Consider the following 22,328-nt stretch of genomic DNA (forward strand, 5'->3'; position numbering starts at 1 on the left):
TCGAGTTTCATGAGCACAAACAGGCTCTGATTGCATCCTGGCTTGTTTTCACAGACTACTGCTAAGATAAGCCTAGGATAAGCAATTTTCACAATGGAGAGAGGTGAAAAGCGGTATGCCCCAAGGATCTGTCCTGGGACCGGTGCTTTTCAACCTCTTCATAAATGACCTGGAGACAGGGTTGAGCAGTGAAGTGGCTAAGTTTGCAGATGACACCAAACTTTTCCGAGTGGTAAAGACCAGAAGTGATTGTGAGGAGCTCCAGAAGGATCTCTCCAGACTGGCAGAATGGGCAGCAAAATGGCAGATGCGCTTCAATGTCAGTAAGTGTAAAGTCATGCACACTGGGGCAAAAAATCAAAACTTTAGATATAGGCTGATGGGTTCTGAGCTGTCTGTGACAGATCAGGAGAGAGATCTTGGGGTGGTGGTGGACAGGTCGATGAAAGTGTCGACCCAATGTGCAGCGGCAGTGAAGAAGGTCAATTCTATGCTTGGGATCATTAGGAAGGGTATTGAGAACAAAACAGCTAGTATTATAATGCCGTTGTACAAATCTATGGTAAGGCCACACCTGGAGTATTGTGTCCAGTTCTGGTCGCCGCATCTCAAAAAAGACATAGTGGAAATGGAAAAGGTGCAAAAGAGAGCGACTAAGATGATTACGGGGCTGGGGCACCTTCCTTATGAGGAAAGGCTACGGCGTTTGGGCCTCTTCAGCCTAGAAAAGAGACGCTTGAGGGGGGACACGTTTGAGACATACAAAATTATGCAGGGAATGGACAGAGTGGATAGGGAGATGCTCTTTACACTCTCACATAACACCAGAACCAGGGGACATCCACTAAAATTGAGTGTTGGGTGGGTTAGGACAGACAAAAGAAAATATTTCTTTACTCAGCGTGTGGTTGGTCTGTGGAATTCCTTGCCACAGGATGTGGTGCTGGCGTCTAGCCTAGACGCCTTTAAAAGGGGATTGGACGAGTTTCTGGAGGAAAAATCCATTATGGGGTACAAGCCATGATGTGTATGTGCAACCTCCTGATTTTAGAAATGGGTTAAGTCAGAATGCCAGATGTAGGGGAGGGCACCAGGATGAGGTCTCTTGTTATCTGGTGTGCTCCCTGGGGCATTTGGTGGGCTGCTGTGAGATACAGGAAGCTGGACTAGATGGGCCTATGGCCTGATCCAGTGGGGCTGTTCTTATGTTCTTATGTTCTTAAGCCGCTGTTCCCCAGGCAGTTCTCAGGGAAAGCTTGGAGGGGCTGAAGCTCCTTGCTGAGGGAGTGTTTGCATAGATGCTCTCTGAGTGTGCTGGACCTCCTTGGAACAGCTCCAGAAGGGGAGGCAGTGTTGTTCTGCCCACACTGCAGAGGCGAGACTTGAGCTGGAGGAGTCCTGACTTGGAGCTGCTTTGCTGCCCTATTAACTGTCCTGGCTGCTGTATCTCAGTCCATTTCCTAGCCTGTAACATGGGAAGCACGGCTGTTTATCTCACAGGGCAAACACTCAGGACAATCCTGACAGCTCTTCTCTGACCTGGGACACTAGTTCTTACTCCCTGGATGCTCCCTTTGTTTTCAGTGAGCCTCTGAACTCCAGAGCCTTCTGCCCCAGGGAAGCACACACCCACTCATTGAGGACCTGCCCTGACCTGGTCTGTGCATCCTGGGGCAGTGGCTGTGGATGTTGTTCATGAACTTCTGCTGGTGCCTGCCAATATTCCTTCTTGCAGATGTGACTGAGCAATTCCCAGCCTCTTCCAGCGAGTAGGTGGTGAATTGCCCCATTGTTTCCTCTCCACAGTAGGAAGAAGCTACACCTGCTGCATTTCTTCCTGCTCCATAAAACCTTAAAGGCACAGAACCTACTTCTTCTCACAGACATGCTAGAGGGACAGCCCCCCCCCCCCACAGTCTCTGGTGCAGATATCAGATCCTCTGAATTCAGCTTATTCTGGCTCTTTCCTCTGATGCAAGTGGGACAGCCTGTGGCTGACTGGTCAGTAGGCATGAGCTTGTGGGAGGGAGACTTGGGGCTCAGTCCTATCCAACTTTCCAGCACTGGTGCAGCTTCAATGGAGCCCCAAGATAAGGGAACAATTGTTCCTGTATGTGTTGAGGAGGCCTCTGTGCCTGTTTCCCACCACAGGATGCAGCGCATGCCCCATTGGCATGGCTGCACCGGCACTGGAAAATTGGATGGATTGGGCCCTTGGCTGCTCTGATATCTTGCCCTCTCCCACTTCAGTGAAGCCATCTTTAAGTATCTGAAGCAGGGCCTAGGAGAGAGTAATTTGTACCCGGGCCCAGGGTCAGAAAGGGGGCCCAGGAACCAAAGGGCGGGCCCAGAAGGTTCCTGGGATCTTACTTTCCAATCTCACCAAAACTCACTGTCTGCGCAGGATGCTGGGGGCACAACCACAGGCATGAAGTGGCAACTGCTGCTGCAAGCCATGCGCACCAGGCCCAGGAATGCATCCATGAACCTCCCTAACACAATGTCAAATCTGGGAGGAAACTGGCCTGTTACAGTAACTTTTTGGCTGGTGGATCCCATAACCGTGAAGGAGTGTATAGTGGTTCAGGGACACAGTTGCAGAACTACAGCTACTGCAGAAGTTCATTTTGGTGCACACAGCACACTGTCCATTCTAGTGCAAACCTAACCATGAAGATTCTAATTTTCTGCAATGTATTTTCTTTATTCCAAAGATTTTAGAGAGACTTTGGGTTTCCATATTACCTTATCTAGCTGCCAAAGCCTCATGATTAGGTAGACCTGGGCTCCACATCAAGAAGCCTGATAGACCTGGGCTCCAAAGATTATTCTGGCTGTCAGCACCCTCTCCCTGGCCTATTTCGCCCCCTCTTCTGCCTGCTCCCATTGCCACCTCCCCTTTGGGAAGGGGCCCAAAAGAAACTTTGTACCCCCTGATAAAATTCCTCTCAGAGGCCATGGTCTGAAGGGCTGTTGAACACAAGGAGGGGAGGGCTTGCTTGCTGTGGTTCCCAAGGGCAGGACTAGAATAATGGATTGAAGCCTCAGGGAAGTAGATTTAGGAAGGGGGATTTAGGATTTATTTAGATTTAAGATTTACACTGAAAAACCTGCCTTATGCCGTTGTGGGCTCCCTCATTGGAGGTTTTCAAGCAGAGGCTGGATGGTCACCTGTAAGGGATGCTGTAGTCACATGTGTTGACCAGGAGGTTGGACTAGATGACCTCCAAGGTCTAAGTCCCTTCCAACTATAGTAGTCAGTAATTCTTTAAGGCTGCTTACTGGGTATAATGTGCAACAACAGCAGAACAAGAGGCAGAACTGCAAGAAGGCATGATGCTCAGTGACTGGAAAAATTTAAGGCCTTCCAGAAATGTTGCTCTTTAGCTGCTGGCAAGAAGTGGGACAGACACACATTCAGTTCCACAGAGTTCGTAAGGACCTTGCTGAGAAGGCCCTATCATGCATCACCCATAGCCAAGCCCCAGAGGGTAGTGGGAGGTGCAGTATAGCCTTCCCCAACCTGCAGGGGCTGAGAAGTGAATATGAGGGAAGCTGGCCTCCAGTGCCATGTGGGCCTATACAGACACTAACCAGCATTTTGATTTTCACCTGGCCACAGACTGGTACCCAACGCTGGCAAATTAGGAAAGGTGCAAGTTGGTGGTGCCATATAACTATACCTGCCCAGTTCAGTGGGGCTGGCAATAGGACTACAATAGGGCTGGCTTCCTTATTAGGGTTTCAAGAATTGAAAATGAGCTGCATGTTAGTGAGGGAAGGGCCTTCTTCAGAGATGTCTGTGTAGACCTGTTTCTGTATTAGGATGTGCTTCTTTCAGAATTGTATATGGACAGAGGTGGGTTGTGAGAGGCATATTTATGGAAAGATCTGGAAAGTTGAATTGGTGGGCAACTCCATGAACTAACAGTGGTTTACTGTCAGTCCTTCAGCAAAAGCCTGGAGTCTCCAGAGGCTTCCTGTGGGGTGTGCACGGTGGTATGAGCAGCCACTATGAGACACGGGGGGGGGGGGGCAGCTGCAGAACCTTACTGGCCTGGTAGTGGTGTGGGGCCCCTCCTTGAAGTGAGTGCCTGCAGCCTGGACCCAGTTTCCAAACACACCTTGTAGGACAGTGTCCAGCAACCCTTCTTCAGCCTTAGCTGTGAAGGCCAGAGGCTCAAGCTGTGAAGGGCCTGTAAAGCTTTTTGTCTTCCTTATGCTGTGAAGATGATGCAGCCAAGAACAGCTGCATCTCAGTGGCTCCCAAGCAGATCCTCCCCAGGTTTATTTGTAGAGAGCCTTGCGGCTGGAGAACAAGCAAAGTCTGTATTGAGTCTCTGGCCCCACCTGCTGCATGGTGCCATTTTGTGAATGTCCTGTGACAGCCCAGTGCCGTTTTTTTGCCTGGTCCCCTTAGAGAGGCACTTCCTTCTGGGACCAGTGGGGGAGAAGTTGCTCTTTGGACCAGGTAAATTTTTTATTTTTAAAAATTGCACTGAATGTGCACAGAAGCAGCTGTGCTTTGTATGCACAGAATGGAGAGAGGGGCACTTTGTGTGTGTGTGTGTGTGTGTGTGAGAGAGAGAGAGAGAGAGAGAGAGCATTGGATTGAGCAAGAGCAGAAGCAGCTCTCACAACTTCCTGGACAGGAAGACTTGTGCATACAAAACCTTGAACACGTAGTGGGCGAATGTCTTTGATGGAGCTGGAGAGCAGGACAGTGGCCCCAGCTGGGTGGAGGATGTGGGAGACTTTTGTTCAGAAGGACGGTATGGGCGGGTGAGGGTTTGGGAGGGGCTCATTGTGGCTTCAGTTCTGGGTTTCTCCAGTGGGAACATGTGTGAGAGCTGCTGGTGGGATATGCAGGGTCACCTTGCAGCCTTGTGCTTGCAGCCTTGTGCAGCCGTACCCCTGTGGTGAGGTCACTACCCTTTGATTTAGTTCCATGTCAGGATCTTTTCCAGATTTGTTAGCCACCTTTGAGTGGCAGTAGCTTTCTGGTTGTTGCCAGAGCAGATCAGTCTGGTTGTTCAACCACCCCTCCTCCGAGTAGTGATGAAGTGAGACAGAACCTCCCTGGCAAAGGAATTCTGAGACCTGGCTGGCTGCTGGGGTGTGCCCAGAGTCCTTAGCCAGTCCCACCTTGGCAGTCCCTTTGGGTGACTTCCTGAATGCCCTCCTCGCTCATTTGCTTCAGAGGTAATCTGACCTGTGAAGAGGGGCAGGGCAGAATGTTAAGAGAGATGTTCCTTTCTTTGCCCCCTTTAGGAGTACTGGTGAGCACGTGGGTCCTGACGCTTCAGGAATGTTGCCTTCCTGCTTTCCCTACTTAGAAAGGAGAATAAAAAGCAGCTGCAGGTTCTGCATCCAGAATCCAGTTGTGGAACTGGAATAAATGATTCATGTTTGCATGGAGCTGGGGGGCACATAAACTTCAAATTTCTAAGTGTTTAATGGAAACTGGTATTGCATGGTTGCCAACATCCAGGATCCCATGCTCTCCCCCCCCCCCCCAGCATCTTTCTGCTGGAATATGGGCTGTTTGTATAGGCTCCTGAATGCCCTCTGTCTGTTCTGCCACCACTCCCTCAGCTGGATGCGTTGGCCCTTCCAGGGGTGAGTGACAGACCCTGCTTCCTCCCAGAGAATGTGAAGAGACGTCCTCATTCCCGCTTGCTTTTTATACTGATGCTATATTCTGTTACACTGTGCAAGGGCGTTGTGGCCTATTAGCTGGAGTCTTCAGCCTTTCTAAACCTTGGGTCCAGCTTGAACTCTAATCTGCAGCATGGGGGCACCCTTCATTTGTTGTCATGTCTGCCCATCTTCCCCCCCTCCCCATCCTGCTTGTTTTCTTCCTCTGTCTCTCCTCTTTGAAACTGGTGCAACCAAAGGTGATTGGTTGGCTACTGAGAGAAAGAGGGTACTGGATAGGCCTGTGGTGCGATCAGGCCATCTTATGTTCTTACCGTAGCCCACCAATTGCATGTAAGTGGGATCAAGAATTAAGTGTCAAGCTGTGAGTCCCAAGTATGGATCCCATCTCTTTGGCTATTATAAGGGCTCATAGTGTGATTTGGGCAAGTTAGCTCTCTTGGCCTCAGTCCCCCCCTCTGTAACATTGAAATACCAGCAGCTTCTCTCACAGGTTGTAAAGGCAAGTGTGACAGAGATCAAAAAGAGCCTTGCAAATGAAAAATGCTGCACGAGTTGGAAACAGTAAGAGGAAGGTTTTGTGTCCTGCCCTTTTCCAAGGGCTGTGGTGGATAAAATTACTCTGAAAAGCTGTGCTGAAGCTTGTTGTGTGTGGCAGAAATTGTGGGGTCCATGTGGGTGGCTGATGCCCAGGCGTCCGAGAGCTGCAAAATTGCCCTTTTCTCCCAGGGGCAGCTTGTTAGACGAATCCAGGTGTGCTCTCAAGCAGAAACCTTCCCTGCCCTGAGACAGATCAGGAGGGCTGACCGGACTGTGTGCTGCGTTTACTGAGCAATCCTAACCATATTTACTCAGACGTAAGCCCATTTACTTTCAGTGAGGCTTACTTCCAGGTAAGTAGACTTAGAAGTGCAGCCTTTGAGAGCATCTTTGGATCTTTCCTCCTCTGCCACCTCACCCCTGCTGGCTGTCTCTGCAGGCTGAGAAGAAAGCTAAGGTCATTGCTGGGATGAATGCGGTGGAGGAAACGCCACGGAGCGAGCCCCAGAAGGAGGAGGAGGCCAGTCCCCCAGCCTCGCAGCAGCCCACTGACCCTGCCTCTCCCAATGTGGCCACCACACCGGAGCCTGTGGGGCCTGACGCTGTGGACAAGAGCATGTCCAAGTCAGCTGACGACGAGCCAGAATACGAGGTGAGCAGTGCTCTTCTCTCCCCTGTGTCTGGTGCCCCCACCCCAGCCCCGTGCAGAGAGAGGCTCCAGCTCCCAGGCTAGAGTTTACACACTCCACAAGGCAGCTGCTTCTCCACCCTCAGCTCCCGATGTGTTCCCACCTCTCCTGCTCCCTTGCTTGATTCTGTCCCTCGTCAGGACTCCAGTGGTTCAGAAGGGAGAAGTTTTGCAAGTACACTTTCTCCGTTGCTGCTTTTCCTTCACATAGTGCCAGCTGTATGCCAGGTACTGCATGCATAGAGCACTTTCCCACCTGAGGAGGTACCCTCTGCATTAGAAAGATGAGACTGAGGAGAGGTCTGGTTTGGACAAATGCCTAGCAAGGGGGCACAGAAGTCAGGGAGAAAAGACTTTGCTGAACAGGGGCACTGTGACAAGAGGCTCTGGCTGGGGGAGCAGCATGAGAAGGAGATGAAGGGGATGCAACAGAAGAGGGGTGCATGCAGGGTAGAGGGAGAAGCAGGAAGGGGAGGTGAGAAGAAATGCAGCTCTTGGTCTGGGGGGGGGCAGAGGGGTTGAAAATGAGGTTCAGCAATTTGACTCTGATAGATAGCATGGGGATCTGGCGGGGTCCTGGGGTGTTTGTGTCCTGGTCAAAGGCATCCTGGTCATTGGTGTCCCTGGACCTTCCTTTACATCTGCATTCCACTATAACTGGGCAACTAACCCCATGTTGTATATCCTCAGCCTCTTATCCCATCCCATCTTATCCCATCCTTTTAAAAAAATAAAAAGTTCATAAATATACATACAGGTGTGTGTCGCTTAGCAATGTTCCAATAAACAACGAACTCATATATGACGATCCGTCACTGGATTGCTGTACAGTAAAAAAAAACCTCCTTACCTTTATGTTGATTGTGCCGAAATGCCTCGCTGAGAAGCCCCGAAGGCCCAGGTTGTATTGGGCCCACAGCCCACTTTATTTGCCTCCACGGGCCTCAAAGGCCCAGAAAAGCCTCCAGAAGCTACTTCCAGTTTTCGGAAGCAACTTCTGTTTGCTTTTGAAAACCGGCAGTAGCTTCTGGATGTTTCCGTGGGCCATTATGAGGACCGCAGAGGCCAACAGAGTGGGTTGCAGGCCTGGTGCAATCTGGAAAAGACTTTCAGGGCCTCCCAGTGAGACATTCCGGCACCACCAGCCCAAAGGTAAGGAATTAGGTTCTCATAACGACAACATCACATAATGGCAGGTTTCTGAGAACGTATCCCTGTAATTATGCAATGCATAACTGTATATTGTAGGGTTTTTCAAACTGAGGTGTTGCAACACCCCAGCCTGTGGGCCGTGGCCTCTGCCCCCTTAAGGGGCGGGGGCAGCCAGGAGGCAGGGAGGAAGCAGTGGCGTAATCCCCAAGATTGCGCCGCTGCCTTCTCCCCTTCCCCGCTGCCTTCCCCCCACCCCCACAAGTACTTACAGCGGTTTTCAAACTCCATGAGGGTTTGAAAACCGCTGGTATATTGGGGCACAAATGTCCGGGGCACAAACAGAATTGATGCATATTTCCAATACCAGAATGCATTTGACTGGGGCACAGTTGTTCAGGACACAGTGGTCCTGTCATTGAACGATTGCTCAGCCAACACCTCTGCACTTCTCAGAATTCTCTCTTCTGTGCAGCTGTGCGAGGCGCCCTCCAAGACATGAGGCCAGCCTGTAATTCTCCCCTTTGTCTGTTTTTTTCCCAACCACAGGATGGCCGGGGCTTTGGTATCGGGGAGCTGGTCTGGGGCAAGCTGCGTGGATTCTCCTGGTGGCCAGGTCGCATTGTGTCCTGGTGGATGACTGGCAGGAGCCGGGCTGCGGAGAGCACCCGCTGGGTTATGTGGTTTGGTGATGGGAAGTTCTCTGTGGTAAGTCGCTGAGCTGGGCCCAGAGAGGAGTGGTTCTGAGGGGGTGGCAGATTGGCAGGGACCCACCCATCCTTCAGCTCCCTAAGCACAAAACCAGGATTCTTTGCCCAGTAGTGTGAGCAAACTTGCAGTGTCCTAGTTATCTATTTCCAACATTTCTGTCCTGCTTTCTTGGTGAGATGACTCAATATTGCGCAACACATTCAGAAATTAACCAACGAAAAAGAATTAGACTAAAGCACCTTTAAAACTCTGGGTTAAAACAGCTGCAGTCCTGCCCTGTTGGAAAAGGAGGCGGGCTGAATCCTGGCATCCAGATGGTGAGCAGTGCTGAAGCTAGGCAGGTTCCCCACAGCAGCCTGTTCCAGTATCTTGGTGTCACCATAGAAAGGGCCCTGTCACTTATGCCATGCTTGAGATTTACTGTCTTCATGTGGCAGAAATGTGGCCTTTGTGGCCTTTCCTTTGTTTGATGAAGTTTTGTCCTGAGCCCATGAGCTGACTTGTTGACAACTGACAGGTGTCTATCAGCAGCCTTTCACTGCATTTTGGGTATGGAAAAGCTTTGTATCTGGTTGGGTTGGGGGGTGTGGGGGTGTGGAGAGGTTGTCCACATGCACAGATCTGAGATTGTGGCCACCATGGAAATTACACTAAGGCCCTCAAATTGCCCTGATGTTTGAGGTCTGAAACTCTGTATCACACTGTTCCCTGTTACTGGCAGGTCTGTGTGGAAAAGTTGCTCCCGCTCAGCTCCTTCTCCAGTGCTTTCCACCAGGCTACATACAATAAGCAGCCCATGTACCGGAAGGCCATCTATGAGGTGTTGCAGGTAAGCACTGCCTGGCATTGGTGGCTCCCACCTGCTTGGCTGGCGGGCCTACCTAACCCTCCTTTGCGTGGAAGTCAGTCAGAGGGGGAGAATGTGAGGCTGCCTTTCACATCCAGGGGCACCCCCTCTGTCCCAGATTTGTTGATTCCCAGAGAGGGACCCACCCACCCCTTTCAGTGGCAGGCCTGCCATTAACTAAAAGGGGCACGGAGCCTCTTGTACCTCTAGGACCGTGTGGAAGGTTCTCTGAGGCTCCTGATGCGGTTGGAAACTGTGCTTCCGGTTTGCTGAAAGCATAGTTTAAAATGTCAGGGAATCTTCAGGTAAGCTTCAGGTGTGCTCCAGGTAAGTGGGTGGGTGGCATCCAACTGGCAGGTGCCATCACGAACCTTTGCCCTGAGGAATAGGGCTGGGGAGGTCTACTACTGCCCCTGTGCCCACTCTCTTCAGTCAAGAACAAGGTTGCTCCATCACACAGCAGGGAGGAGAGACCCTCCTTGCTGGCAAAGTTACGCTGTGTCTGAGCTTAAGGGCAGTACCATCGCACAGTCCTGGAGGGATGGGAATCCCTTCCAGTCTTGATAATGTTCTTTTCCTCCTTCCCAGTGTGAAAGGGAAAGAAAACTGAAATTCTGCTCTGAGGGGAAAGCACCCACTTTCTTACCTTCAAGGGAACAATGAAGGTCCCTTTGGCTAGTGGCCTTCCTAAGGCAGCTGTTCATCTCTCCCCACAGGTGGCCAGTAGCAGAGCAGGCAAGATCTTCCCCTCCTGTCCAGAGAATGACGAAACTGACACCTCCAAAGTGGTGGAGATCCAGAACAAGCAGATGATTGAGTGGGCCCTGGGTGGGTTCCAGCCTTCTGGGCCTAAGGGCCTGGAGCCACCTGAAGGTAATGAAGCGGGGACTCTCCCAGTGCAGCTCTGGACCTCACTGGTTTCTTGCGCCTGAGGCACCTGGGGCAGAGGGCTCAGTCAGGCAGCTATGCCTCTGCTGCTCAGCACACCTCATGGGCAGATGAGACAAAGAAGGACCTCTGGAGCAAAGGGCCAGAGCTTGGCCAGCCCCAAGATGCAGCTCCTTGCTCCTATACCCACGTACCTCTTCCTGCCCCTCCAGAGGAACGCAACCCCTACAAGGAAGTTTACACAGAGATGTGGGTAGAGCCAGAAGCTGCTGCCTACGCCCCTCCTCCACCAGCTAAAAAGCCAAGGAAAAGCACTGCTGAGAAGCCCAAGGTCAAGGAGATCATAGATGAGCGCACCCGAGGTAAATATGAATCAGGGAGCCGCTCGTCCCCTTCTTATTCCCACTTGCTTTTTCCCTGCCAAACCACCTCTGAGGGCAGGAGGTGCAGAGGACCCCAGCCTCCTGTCACCCACTCAGCGTGTGCTCCTTGCCCCCCTGCCCTCAGCTCCCATTGGCCCTCCTGGCTCCTTTGGAGGTCTCGGATGGGAATCCCGCCATTCCCGCCATCACTGGAAAACAGCTTCTTCCCTGTGCTCCACCAGGCATTGGGGGTAGGGCTGACTCTGACCTCAGCTCACAGAAGGGTCCTTATATTGAGCCCAGGGGGTTGCTCACCCTGGCTGTGGCTCAGCCCAAAGACTGGATTTCCAGCCCTCCCCCCCCCCGCCCTTTGGATTGCTTGTCCCACCTCCCGGGATGGGTCACCTTGCTCCTTTGCTTGTGCTTGTCCTTAATGTCCTTTCTCCTTCCCAGAGCGTCTTGTTTATGAGGTTCGACAGAAATGCAGGAACATTGAAGGTGAGTGTGAGCAAGCATAGTTGTTGACTGAAAGAAGTGTGCCTTCTGCATAAAACTGGGTGCAGGGCTCCTTCCCCACAAGCACCAGGTGCTTGCCTCCAAAATCACGTAGTATCCATGTTCAGCTCCTCTGCAGGGAACAAATGAAATGGGGGCCCCTAGAGTGCTGGATACAGGAAGCAGCTCTGTGCAAATGAGAAGGACAGTATGTGCATTTTTCCTTGTTGCAGATCTCACTTCAACCAGTGTTGTTGCTGGGGAAGGTCTTTAATTTAGCTGGACCCAAAATGGTCTGACTGAGGCTAAGGCAGCTCCATAGAGACACATACGTGCACATACTGTGTACATGTTCTTGAGGCCAGCCCCTCCAACTTCCGCCTTCGAGCAGTCATCAGAACATCAGAAGAGCCCTGCTGGATCAGGCCACGGGGAGGGGGGGCACTGATTGTAAGATGGAGCAGAAAGAGCAGCATCCCTCTCTCCCACTCCCCAGTGTAAGACTCCCCTTTCTTTCCTTATCCCATTGTCCACACTCCAGATATCTGCATCTCCTGTGGAAGCCTCAACGTCACCTTGGAGCACCCTCTCTTCATTGGAGGAATGTGCCAAAACTGCAAGGTAGGAGGCAAAAACACCCGGGGGCAGGGAGAGAGAGCAGCAGGGCAGGGAAGTGAGAAGCTGGGCAGGGTGGGAGGAGGCAAAGGCCTGGCTGGCAGCAAGCATCAGCAAAAGGATGAGAAGGCAGTGCCAAGCAGTGCAGTGAAGGGATCTATGGAAAGATGGGGCCTCTGGTCTCACCATCCAGATGTCGAGGAAAATCACGCCGCAGTTATTTGGGAGCTGGACTTGGAGGCTGCAGCTTTCTCTGGGTTGGCCTCTTGGAGAACTGTCTCCTTTGAGAAAAACACCCATCAATCCAATTGGGAAATGTTTTGGGACCTGGTTCCTCAGTGAGCTGCTTCTGCACCAGGGGACTTTCGTCATTGGCTAGTGGAGAGCCAGCTAGGCCTGCTGCTTGCTGTGGAGAGCTGAGAGGGCTGTGTTGTGAAGGGGTTGCTGTGGCAGGTGGTCCTGGAGTAATCCTGGTTGTGCCCGTTTGGGTGGAAGTGGATGGAGGTTGCTTTGGCCCCTTTTGTAGGACTTGGAAGAGTGTGCCCATTTCCAGGAAAGACTGAGGCTTGATTCTCCTCTTGTGTGCTGGGGTGACTGCTCTCTGCAAGGCAACGTTCCTGTCTGAATTGTATTGTCAAAAGCACTCTGATGTGGTCCAGGTTAACAGCAAGGCCATATCTAATTCCTTTTAGTGGTTTTCGCTATCTAAGAGGCTTATTCAGACAATATATTTATTGTGCAGAAACGAACGGGAAAGTCCCCTTATCCAAAGAGGATGTAATCTTTGGACCTGAGAGGGAGAGACTGAGGGATCAGGAAAGGGACACTGAATGGCTAACTTTTTGGACCTGTGTTTGGCCCTAAAAGAGTTGGAGTCCACTGTGGACTTGGGGAAGTCAGGCACTCGCCTTTTGTATGGTGAGAATAATGTGGACAGTGAAGATTATGATGCAGTTTCCAAATGTAACTTCTGCATGGATGGCGGGGGAGGGATCACACGCCCATCACCCTGGCTGGGCTTGCCAGGAAGTTCCCTCACAGGCCTGTCCCCCCAGAACTGCTTTCTGGAATGCGCCTACCAGTACGATGACGACGGCTACCAGTCCTACTGTACCATCTGCTGTGGTGGCCGTGAAGTCCTCATGTGTGGGAACAACAACTGTTGCAGGTGAGCCTAGGGGTCCCATCCCCCCCCCCCGGTCTGTCCAACACTAGTAGCTCTTTCTAAGGCAGAGTCACTCCTCTGAAGGCTCCTCCTGGCTCTCTTGCCCTCGAAAAAGATGACTGAGCACACTGCTCATCACAGAGGAGGCGTGCTTTGTGCTTGGTGGGCCAGCAGGTGGAGGCTGGGGCTGCCTTCTGGGCAAGCTGCTGTTCCGAGGGGAAGCCACTCTGGTACTTGAGAGGGAAAGAGAAGTCCATTCTGCTGATGGCAAGAGGGACATCTTGGCTCATTAGTGCCCCCTGAAGCAGCTTGAGCTGGAAGGACTTGCTTGGGGGCTCCCAGCACATCTGTGCCAGGGGGGTTCTGTCACCAGCAGAGCTAGTCACAGTTTTCTGGGTGGTTGGTTGGTTCAACTGCTAAAGCTGACTGCTTGGTTGGCTCTGCAGGTGCTTCTGCGTAGAGTGTGTGGACTTGCTTGTGGGCCCAGGTGCTGCTCAAGCAGCCATCAAGGAGGACCCTTGGAACTGCTACATGTGTGGCCACAAGGGAATCTATGGCCTGCTCCGAAGGCGGGAAGACTGGCCCTCACGCCTCCAGATGTTTTTTGCCAACAATCACGACCAAGAGTTTGTGAGTTCAACGTGGGCTAGGAGAATAGTGTTGGGGTTCCAGATATTCTGCCATCAGGAAGGTTCAGGAGGCCTGCCAGGAAATCTGCCTCCACCCACTCGTTCAGTGGCATTGCAGTGGGAGCCTGCTGTGGGCACCCTCCTGAGAGGAGCTCTGGGAGTCTTTGGGTTCCTTTCTTCACAGTTCTTGGGCCCTGCCTGAACTGTGCCCGCCTCATACTGCCATGTGTTTTGCCAGGACCCACCAAAGGTTTACCCTCCAGTACCTGCTGAAAAGAGGAAACCCATCCGGGTGCTCTCGCTATTTGATGGCATTGCCACAGGTGAGCCTCATCCTCTCTGTCCAGTCATCAAGAAGTTTGGCAGCTGGACTGGGGCACAGGGAGTTCCTGAAGGCTGTAGAACAGCAGAGAAGGGTGGACAAGAGGTGACTTAGCAGCCATGGTGGGCCTAATGCGACTTGCCTGTTGGCATGTGGCACAATCTCCTTTTGTCAAAACGAGGGTGGTGTGCAGTTGTCAACCTGGTGGTGATAGTGATCCTCTCTCTTCTTGCTATCAGGCCTGTTGGTGCTGAAGGACTTGGGCATCCAGGTAGACCGGTATATTGCATCAGAAGTGTGTGAAGACTCTATCACGGTTGGAATGGTTCGCCACCAGGGCAAGATCATGTATGTTGGGGACGTCCGCAATGTCACCCAGAAACACGTACGTGGAGTGCTGGAGGGGGCTCTTCCTCCTATGGGTCTGCCCAGCCCCCAACCATTCTTGCCTCTCACAGCTGACTATTGCATCTCCCTGTTACAGATACAGGAGTGGGGTCCCTTTGACCTGGTGATTGGAGGGAGCCCCTGCAACGATCTCTCCATTGTCAATCCTGCCAGAAAGGGCCTTTATGGTAGGTGCCAATTCCACCCCTGCTGGAACCCATGAAGTCCATACTCTGTTAAAGTTGTTGAATTCATCTGGGCAACTAGTAGTCACACTCACAGGTTAGAATCCTCCTGGCATCGAAAAACATGCTGTGAGGGTTGGGGAAAAGACCCGCCTTCCCTTAGCCCTGTGGGTGTGAGATTGCCTTTCTAGAGAATCAGCAGGATTATTCAGAATGCCAGTTAATTGTGGATGTTAAAGCAAATAACTTTGTGGTGACCACTAGGCAGATGCTCGAGAAAGCACCATTGCACCATGGGGGGAGGGCATGGCTAAGACTGGGCCCATCTGTGGACTTGGTCAGCATTAAGAATGTACCAATCTTAGGATGGAGCCTTGGAAATTCCCAGCTACATTCACAAGCTGAGGAGGTGAATGAAGTGAGAGCCAGTGTTGTGTTGTGGCTCAGAGACAGAGCTGCGCATCAGGACTCCCCTGGTTGAATCTTGCCTCTGCCCAGAATTCTCTCTTAGTAGCCTTGACCAAGTCAGTCCTTCCCCATCTGCAGTGGGTGGAGAGTAAGATTCGCAGCACAATCTTGCACATGTCTATTCAGAAGTAAGTTCCATTGAATGAAGTGGGACTTATTCGCAGCTAATGTGTGTCTAGGATTGCTCCCTGACTCACCTAGAGTGTCTCTAGGGTTGCCTTAAGATAAGATGCATGAAAGTGCTTTGGAGTATTAGCAGGCACCAAACAACATCCAGAGCTGTTTCTGTATAACCTGGGGGGGGGGTGCCTTTCAGATCTTGTGTCCCAGAGATCACACACTCATCATGTCCAGAGGCCCTTTTGGTGGGTCTTGCAGTGTTCTGGTATCATGCCAGTGAAGGGGTCTTTCCTGAGCTGGGATCCCTCCACTGTGTACCTCGGTCACTTGCAAGCACACACCTCTCGCTGCCTTTGCTTTCCCAACCCAGAGGGTACAGGGCGGCTCTTCTTTGAGTTCTACCGTCTCCTGCATGAGGCTCGGCCCAAGGAGGGAGACGACCGGCCCTTCTTCTGGCTCTTTGAGAATGTGGTGGCCATGGGCGTCAGTGACAAAAGAGACATCTCTCGCTTCCTGGAGGTGAGGTGGGGGGTCTCTCCCCTAGCCAGTCCTCAGAATGTCTCTGGGTGGAAGAGCAAACCTTGCATGCTGCTGGATGGGGAGGGGGTGGGGGGCTAATGCAAGGGATTGTGATGCTAAGTCTGGATGTGTGAGATCTGAGCCACAGCAGCAGCTGCTGGGTTCAAGAAGTCCCTCCTTCCACTGGAGGGCTCTTGCAGGCTGATGTTGTCTGCCTGCCTATGATGAATTGCTTAAGGCTGATTCGCACATCTCCCTGTTTCTAAAGAAACCCAGAGTATGAAAGCATCCTTGTCAAAATGTGAAGCTGGGTTATGCATTAATAATCCACTCTCCAGAAACAGAAAATTCTTTGGCATTTCTCAGTGCTGGAAGCCCTTCACTACCCCATTCTTGTCTCATCCTTACTCTGAGGACAGGTTGGGGGGTCAGGAGTGCCAATTAAAGGGGACTGAACATACGGGTGCCCCACCCTGCACGTTTTATAAGGACTCATGATGGATGAGTGGCAAGGGCAGGGGATGGGTGGCAGTGGGAGTCTCCTGAGCAGTGGTGGAGGCCTGCAGGCCACCAATGGGAAGGGGGGAAGAGAGGGCAAGAATGGGGCCCTCTCTTGCTGCTGCACCAGGTGACTTTCCTGTCTTCCTCCTTTGGCTGCAGTCCAACCCAGTGATGATCGATGCCAAAGAGGTTTCCGCAGCGCACAGAGCCCGGTACTTCTGGGGGAACCTCCCCGGCATGAACAGGTTGGTCAAAGGCCTGGCTCAGCCACATGGTCCTCTGTTACTTTTGTTGAGATGTGTATCCTGCTCTCCCAGTGCAGCTTTTGGTTAATAAATGCAGTAAAAACCCACACCAGTAAGAGCAGCGCAGTACATACATGCATGTCCCTTGCTGGCAGCCAGTGAGTCTGTGTCTGTGCCACTGATAGTACTCTGCTCCTGCAGACCAAGAAGGAGGTAACTCTCAGAAATCTGGGCTCTCCCGATTGCTCCAAAGACCTCAGTGCATTTGGCAGACACAGGCGGTCATGATAATAATGCTACAAAAGAACCTGGCAAGTCAGCAGCTCTTCCTGTACCTAAAGAGTGAGCTTACGAGGGTTTGCTGCTCTTACTCATGTGTAGTTCCTTCCAGGGAGCTCAGGGTGGCATGTACGGGATTCCCTACTTCAGTCCTCACAGATACCATGAGAGGCCAGTGAGGTGACCTAGTGAGCTTTTTGAGCAAAGCAGTGTCCCCCAGTGCTCTAACTTCTTTCGAGCACTATTTTGCCATTGTCAGGGTGCATTGGAGAGACTGGTGTTGGGCTTTCCAGGAACAGCTGATTTGTTTTTTCCCCTCTAGGCCTCTGGCCTCAACTGTGAATGATAAGTTGGAACTACAGGAGTGTCTGGAACATGGCCGGATAGCCAAGGTAAGTCATTTATGGGCCTTTGGGGCCAGTTGGAGGGGGGCCACAAAGCAGTGGCAGGTGTCTCATTTCTCACTGGCTGAGCACCTTTACAGTCACACTAGACGCTGTTCCAGAACCACCATTCAGAGTGCGATACCATAGCCTTTCGCGACTGAAAGTTGCCAACATGGGGCCAGTTGGAAGGGGGCCACAAAGCAGTGGCAGGTGTCTCACTTCTCACTGTCTGAGCACCCATTCTAGCAGCTAGGAGCACCTGTGTTGTCTGAGCTGAGTAGCCCAGCAAGGGGGGGATGATACAAGCCAGCCTGTTGGGAAGGGGAGCCACCAGTTTTTTTGCCCGGGGGGGGGGGGGGATCATGGGCAGCTCCTCACAGCTCCAGTCCTCTTTTTGGTCCTCTTCCCATTCCAGTTCAGCAAAGTCCGCACCATCACCACACGCTCCAATTCCATCAAGCAGGGCAAGGATCAGCACTTCCCTGTTTTCATGAATGAAAAGGAAGACATCCTGTGGTGCACCGAGATGGAAAGGTGGGGGCAATGCTGGAGGGGTTGTCTGGCCAGGCCGGGGGGGGGGGTTTCTGAGGGCCCCTCCCTCTTTTGGACTTCCTCGTTTTCTCTTCCATTGCCTGACTGTATCCCAGGATGCTGAAACAGCCCTCTGGTCGAGGGGGGGCAATGGAAGCTCTGGAGCACCTCCCATCTGCTCTCAGACCAGCACGCCCACCTCAGAGCACCTGGCCAGCTGAAATGCTGGAGCTCTGCACTTCCACAGATAAAAGAGTGAAGCCCAAAGGTGGCACCTTTCGATAGATAGGAGTGCCTCCCCATCGGCCAGCCTGTACACTTGGCCTGTGGACTGCTGCCACCACACATCCTAATGTTCCTCCAATGTCCATAGGGTCTTTGGCTTCCCAGTCCACTACACAGATGTGTCCAACATGAGCCGCCTGGCCAGGCAGAGACTGCTGGGTCGCTCCTGGAGTGTGCCGGTGATCCGCCACCTCTTCGCCCCGCTGAAGGAGTACTTTGCCTGCGTTTAAAGAGGCGCACCCTCGGAACTGGCAAAGCGGAGGAGGAGGAGGAGGAGTCGTCTCAAACACAACCACCCCCAGGAACCGAAGAGAAGTGGCACCAGAACGGAGGAGGTGGCTGGTGGGCAAGAGGGAGGGAGGGAGTGAACGGCCCCCACAGATGAGCCGCTCCCGCCACCCACATCCTTGCCTGCCCTCGCCCCAATTTGAACGACCCCAATCAAACCGACCAGTCCCAGTTTCTGTTGGTCACCCTTTAATTTCCTGCTCTTTCTGGATGGGTTTGTCTGTTAGCCTGGTTTCTGCCTCTCCTGGGCTGAGCCATCAGTGATGTGGGCTCGCCCGCTGGCGCCACTGCCACAACAGAGGAAATTCCAGCCCAGCCCAAAGCTGAGCGGGCCTTGGGGCGACATTGCCCCTGCTCAGTTGAGGAGCACAAAAAGCAGGGTGTGGCGGGGGGACTGCCTTGCATTGATCTACGCCATTCCTGGGGGAGGCTACTAGCCCCCACCTGCCAGTCCCCCCAGGCCACACACTTTTCTTCAGTATTTGGGTGCCTACCATGCGGGAGACCTTGAAAAGCCCAGCTCCTACAGCCGCTCTTACCTCTTGTTTACAGTTTATATATATATGTGAGAGTTACGTGAAAGAAATGTCTATATATAAAAGGTACTGTTACTACTGTACAACTGACTTTCAAAATGGTGCTTCTACAACAGCGGAGGGGGCTGACGGCAGCTTCAGGTGCCAGCCCGCAGAAGGGGGGGCTCTTGGGAGCATTTGCACCCCCTTCTCATGGAGGGCAGGCTGGTGGGCAACAGAGAGAGGCACCAGTCTCCGCCCCGGGTGTCATGCAATAACACTCTCCTTTCCTCAAGGCAGGTGGCCCTCCCTTCAGCCACGGGCTGGCCAGCCTTCCTGCGGCGCTCCAAACAGCAGCCCTAAGATAACTGGTGCTTTCCTGTAATGGGCGCCTTCAGTGTGTCCTCCCTGGGTTCCCCCACTCACCCACCCAAAGTGCAGACTGGGAGGCAATAGGCACCCCGGGCTCAGGGCTTGTTCCGGCCTTCTCCAAACTCACAGACTGCAGTGTCCTTTGTAAGGCCTTTGATTCTGCCCCGTTCTCCATTTTTGTTCTTTGAATTGCAAACGTAGCTACAGAAAAGTTGTGGGGGTTGGGAGTTTGATAGGGAAAAGAGCCCACCCTCCATATGCCCTGTCGTTGCACCCCACCCTGTTCCTCCATGATCTCATGTGGTGTTTGGGCATCAGCACTTGTGCTGCCCCCCTTACCCCCATTTGTGGCTGATGTGAATTCCATAGTTCCTGTTTTGCTTGAGCAAACTCTGCCGGTGCTGTCCCCCCCCCCCAACATTAGGGGTGGAGAGGCCCCAGAATAGATGTGGGGAGTTCTCAGGGGAGGAGTGCCTCTGGACCCTTATTGGCTTCCCCTGCAAAGCCTGCCTGAGGAGACTGGTCCTTGGGTGGTGCTTTGCTCCTGCAGGCAAAGGGGAGAAGTGACCCTCTGCCCAAGAGCCTGTAAGGTGTCAGGGATGGCTGTTGGGCTCGGGTGCTCCTCGATGTGTGGACTTTGGGGTGCTTCTGCTGCTCCCAGCTGGGTCCTACGCCCTTGGTGCTAATGGGGAGATGGGCAGGGGATCCGCAGAAGCCAGCTCCCTGCCTCAGCAGCTCCCTTGTGCCTGCCTTCATAGGGGGCAGCAGCTCCCCTCTGCTCCCGTCTTCCTGCCCCCATGGTGCTCTCGGAGGCAGTGGGAAAGAGGCTGAGGCAACCCTCAGGAGCAGGCGGGAGTGTCTGGGGATGCCTGCAGGCCTCCCCTTCCCCCCACACTCTCCCAGCACAACCCCTCAGGTGGGCAAAGCAGTGGCAGCTGGCAAGGAAGGTGCCCATGTGGAAGGCCAGTTGCCAGTCTCGGTGCTAACATTTCAGGGAGTAGGGAGGGTGGACAGGTGCCTCCTCTCACTTCCCCTCAAACTGTGAAGGGTGCTGGGGTCTCGCTCAGGGCCAGTGGGGAAGGGAGGGTGGTGGAGCACTCTGCATGGAGGCCATGGGGTCATCTGCCTGGGGAGACACCACCACCACTACCACACACCTCCATGACAAGAACTCTCCCTTCTGCTCCCTTTGTCCTCTCCCCACCTTGGAGGTCCAATGGTTGCCTGTCAGTCTTGTGCAGAATTCTTCAGTGGGAGCCTTATTTTCCCCGATTATGCGTTTAGCAGGATTTCCAGTACCCCAGACCCACGTGCCCCAGTGGTGCAGGTGGGGGAAGAGGTCCCTCCTGGGCTTCTTCTAGTCTAGTCTCAGTGGTGCTAAATGGGGAACATGAGACCACTCCCAACAATGACCTGGCTTTTGGGGACCTTACCCCCAGGGCAATCTGAGCCAAGGGGCTGGCTTCAGGCAGCCTCTCCACGGCCAGTGAGAAGTGGCAAGGGCTGGGCTCCAGCCCTTTCCCCTCTGTGCTTGGAAGAAGCCTTTTCTGGGAAGAGGGGCATGCGGTCTCAGCAGTGATGCCCCTCAGCTCCCCAGAGCCTTCCTTTCAGTGACTTCTTGCCAAGTCGCAGGCCAGCCGCATTGTTCCCAAAGCCTGGGTCACGTGGGCAGTGGTATAGCTGGATTCCCCCGTTCCCCTCGGGTGTGACATTGGGCAAACAGCCCAACTTCAGCGAGTCCCATAGAGCAGACCCTCCTGGCCCCCTCCCCAAAGTGGATGTGACTCCTCGGGAAAGCCTTCTTGTCTGTCTTGTCCTTCCAGCTTCCCCGAGGAATTGGTCTTGGGCCTGTCTTGCTGTCTGCCACAGAATTCACCTGCTTCCCCCAGGGAGTGGGAGGTGGAGGGGAGACTGACTTGGAAAATGACTCGGCTCGGATCTCCTCTTTCTGGAAAGAGCCCTCTGTCAGGTTGCAGCCAGATCCCAACCCCCATTGCCTGAATTCCTTCGCTGTCTGCAGAGGGACAGGGTGACAACCAAGGTGCTAAACCATTTTATTACAGATCTCTATCTTTAACTTAAGTCTGCTGTCTGGACAATGACTGTTTTTGTTTTCTTGTAGTGGAGTTTAAAAGAGCTCTATTATTTTACTCTTATATATTATTATTAAAAAAAGGCATTTTAACTTTGTACTTGAAACTTAAAGGAAAGATTTCATGTGTTTTAGCCTAGGCATTGAAGTAGCTGAGACGCTTTACTGTTTGTGGGAAATCATGTATTCATGCTGAAGAATAAATTCTGTCGAGATCCTGGGAACTGCTCAGCCTGTTCCCTGCTCTCCAGCGGCCTCCCACCCAACATTCCATGCAGCTCCACCCAGACCCCCTTCTTCCCTCCTTCCCCAATTCCATCCTCTTTCCACCCCCCTCCACTTTTCTTTTCTAGGATCATTTTGGGATGCCCCATCCTTTCAGCCGCTTTTTTTTTTTTTTTAGAGTTGCTTCTATATTTATTGACAAATAAATAATGTACATTTCAGAGTATGGTTCTGTTCTGCCAGGGGGGGAGAAGGGAAGCCCAGCTCCCCAACCCCACAGGCGGGCTGTTGTATCTCTGTGTAAGTATTGCTCGTGACATAGCTGTTTTATAAACTAATTAAAAGGTCAATGGTGCAGCAGATGTTAGAAAGTCTGTCCGTTCCGCCTCCATCCCATCTTTTGCATTTGCTTTCATGCCCGGAACACTCAAATAAAGAAGGCTCTTGCTGATGTACTTGTGCTGGAGAACACTTGAATAAATGTTCTGTTTTGTGCAAAAAGAGAAGAAAACAGAAGGCTCTCTCTCTGCCGTCATGTGCTTTTTGTAGCCCTCTGGCTCTTGAGTGTTTGGGGAAGCTGCTGGGCTGAAGCAACCTGTGGGAGACCTAGTTGCATCAGGCTGGAGCCCACTAGCTCCAGACTTTGACATCTAGTAGGAAAATGGAGCATTCAAAGTGGGGAAATGACTCTTACTGTGGCTTACTCCCTGCATGTTTGGGTGGCTGTGTGTGTGAGAGAGAGAAACTGGTTTAATTTGTATCCTGCTTTTCAACAAAAACACTCAAAGGTGTTTATGAAGTAAAGTAAATGGGTCCCTGTACCCCAAGGGCTCACAATAAACAATTCACATCCACCCCCAG

The 22,328-nt window shown here is 52.5% G+C and overlaps 1 protein-coding gene across 4 annotated transcripts in view; it reads left to right on the forward strand.

The window, feature by feature from the left end:
• The window catches only part of DNMT3A (DNA methyltransferase 3 alpha), a 103,517-nt gene extending 81,571 nt beyond the window's left edge, over positions 1-21,946 (forward strand). For all 4 annotated transcript variants that reach the window (XM_066626769.1, XM_066626772.1, XM_066626771.1 and 1 more), the window contains 17 exons: positions 6,638-6,850; positions 8,585-8,743; positions 9,468-9,575; positions 10,310-10,466; positions 10,694-10,843; positions 11,297-11,341; positions 11,880-11,959; positions 13,009-13,121; positions 13,565-13,748; positions 13,986-14,070; positions 14,309-14,454; positions 14,554-14,644; positions 15,600-15,748; positions 16,409-16,494; positions 17,096-17,165; positions 17,575-17,693; positions 18,064-21,946. In XM_066626769.1, coding sequence (XP_066482866.1) covers positions 6,638-6,850; positions 8,585-8,743; positions 9,468-9,575; positions 10,310-10,466; positions 10,694-10,843; positions 11,297-11,341; positions 11,880-11,959; positions 13,009-13,121; positions 13,565-13,748; positions 13,986-14,070; positions 14,309-14,454; positions 14,554-14,644; positions 15,600-15,748; positions 16,409-16,494; positions 17,096-17,165; positions 17,575-17,693; positions 18,064-18,205 — 2,097 coding nt within the window. In that variant the 3' untranslated portion in view covers positions 18,206-21,946. The remainder of the gene's footprint in view (positions 1-6,637; positions 6,851-8,584; positions 8,744-9,467; positions 9,576-10,309; positions 10,467-10,693; positions 10,844-11,296; positions 11,342-11,879; positions 11,960-13,008; positions 13,122-13,564; positions 13,749-13,985; positions 14,071-14,308; positions 14,455-14,553; positions 14,645-15,599; positions 15,749-16,408; positions 16,495-17,095; positions 17,166-17,574; positions 17,694-18,063) is intronic.
• Positions 21,947-22,328: the final 382 nt, after the last annotated feature.

This window comes from Tiliqua scincoides, chromosome 1, assembly GCF_035046505.1.
Source record: "Tiliqua scincoides isolate rTilSci1 chromosome 1, rTilSci1.hap2, whole genome shotgun sequence".
Classification (NCBI taxonomy): domain Eukaryota; kingdom Metazoa; phylum Chordata; class Lepidosauria; order Squamata; family Scincidae; genus Tiliqua; species Tiliqua scincoides.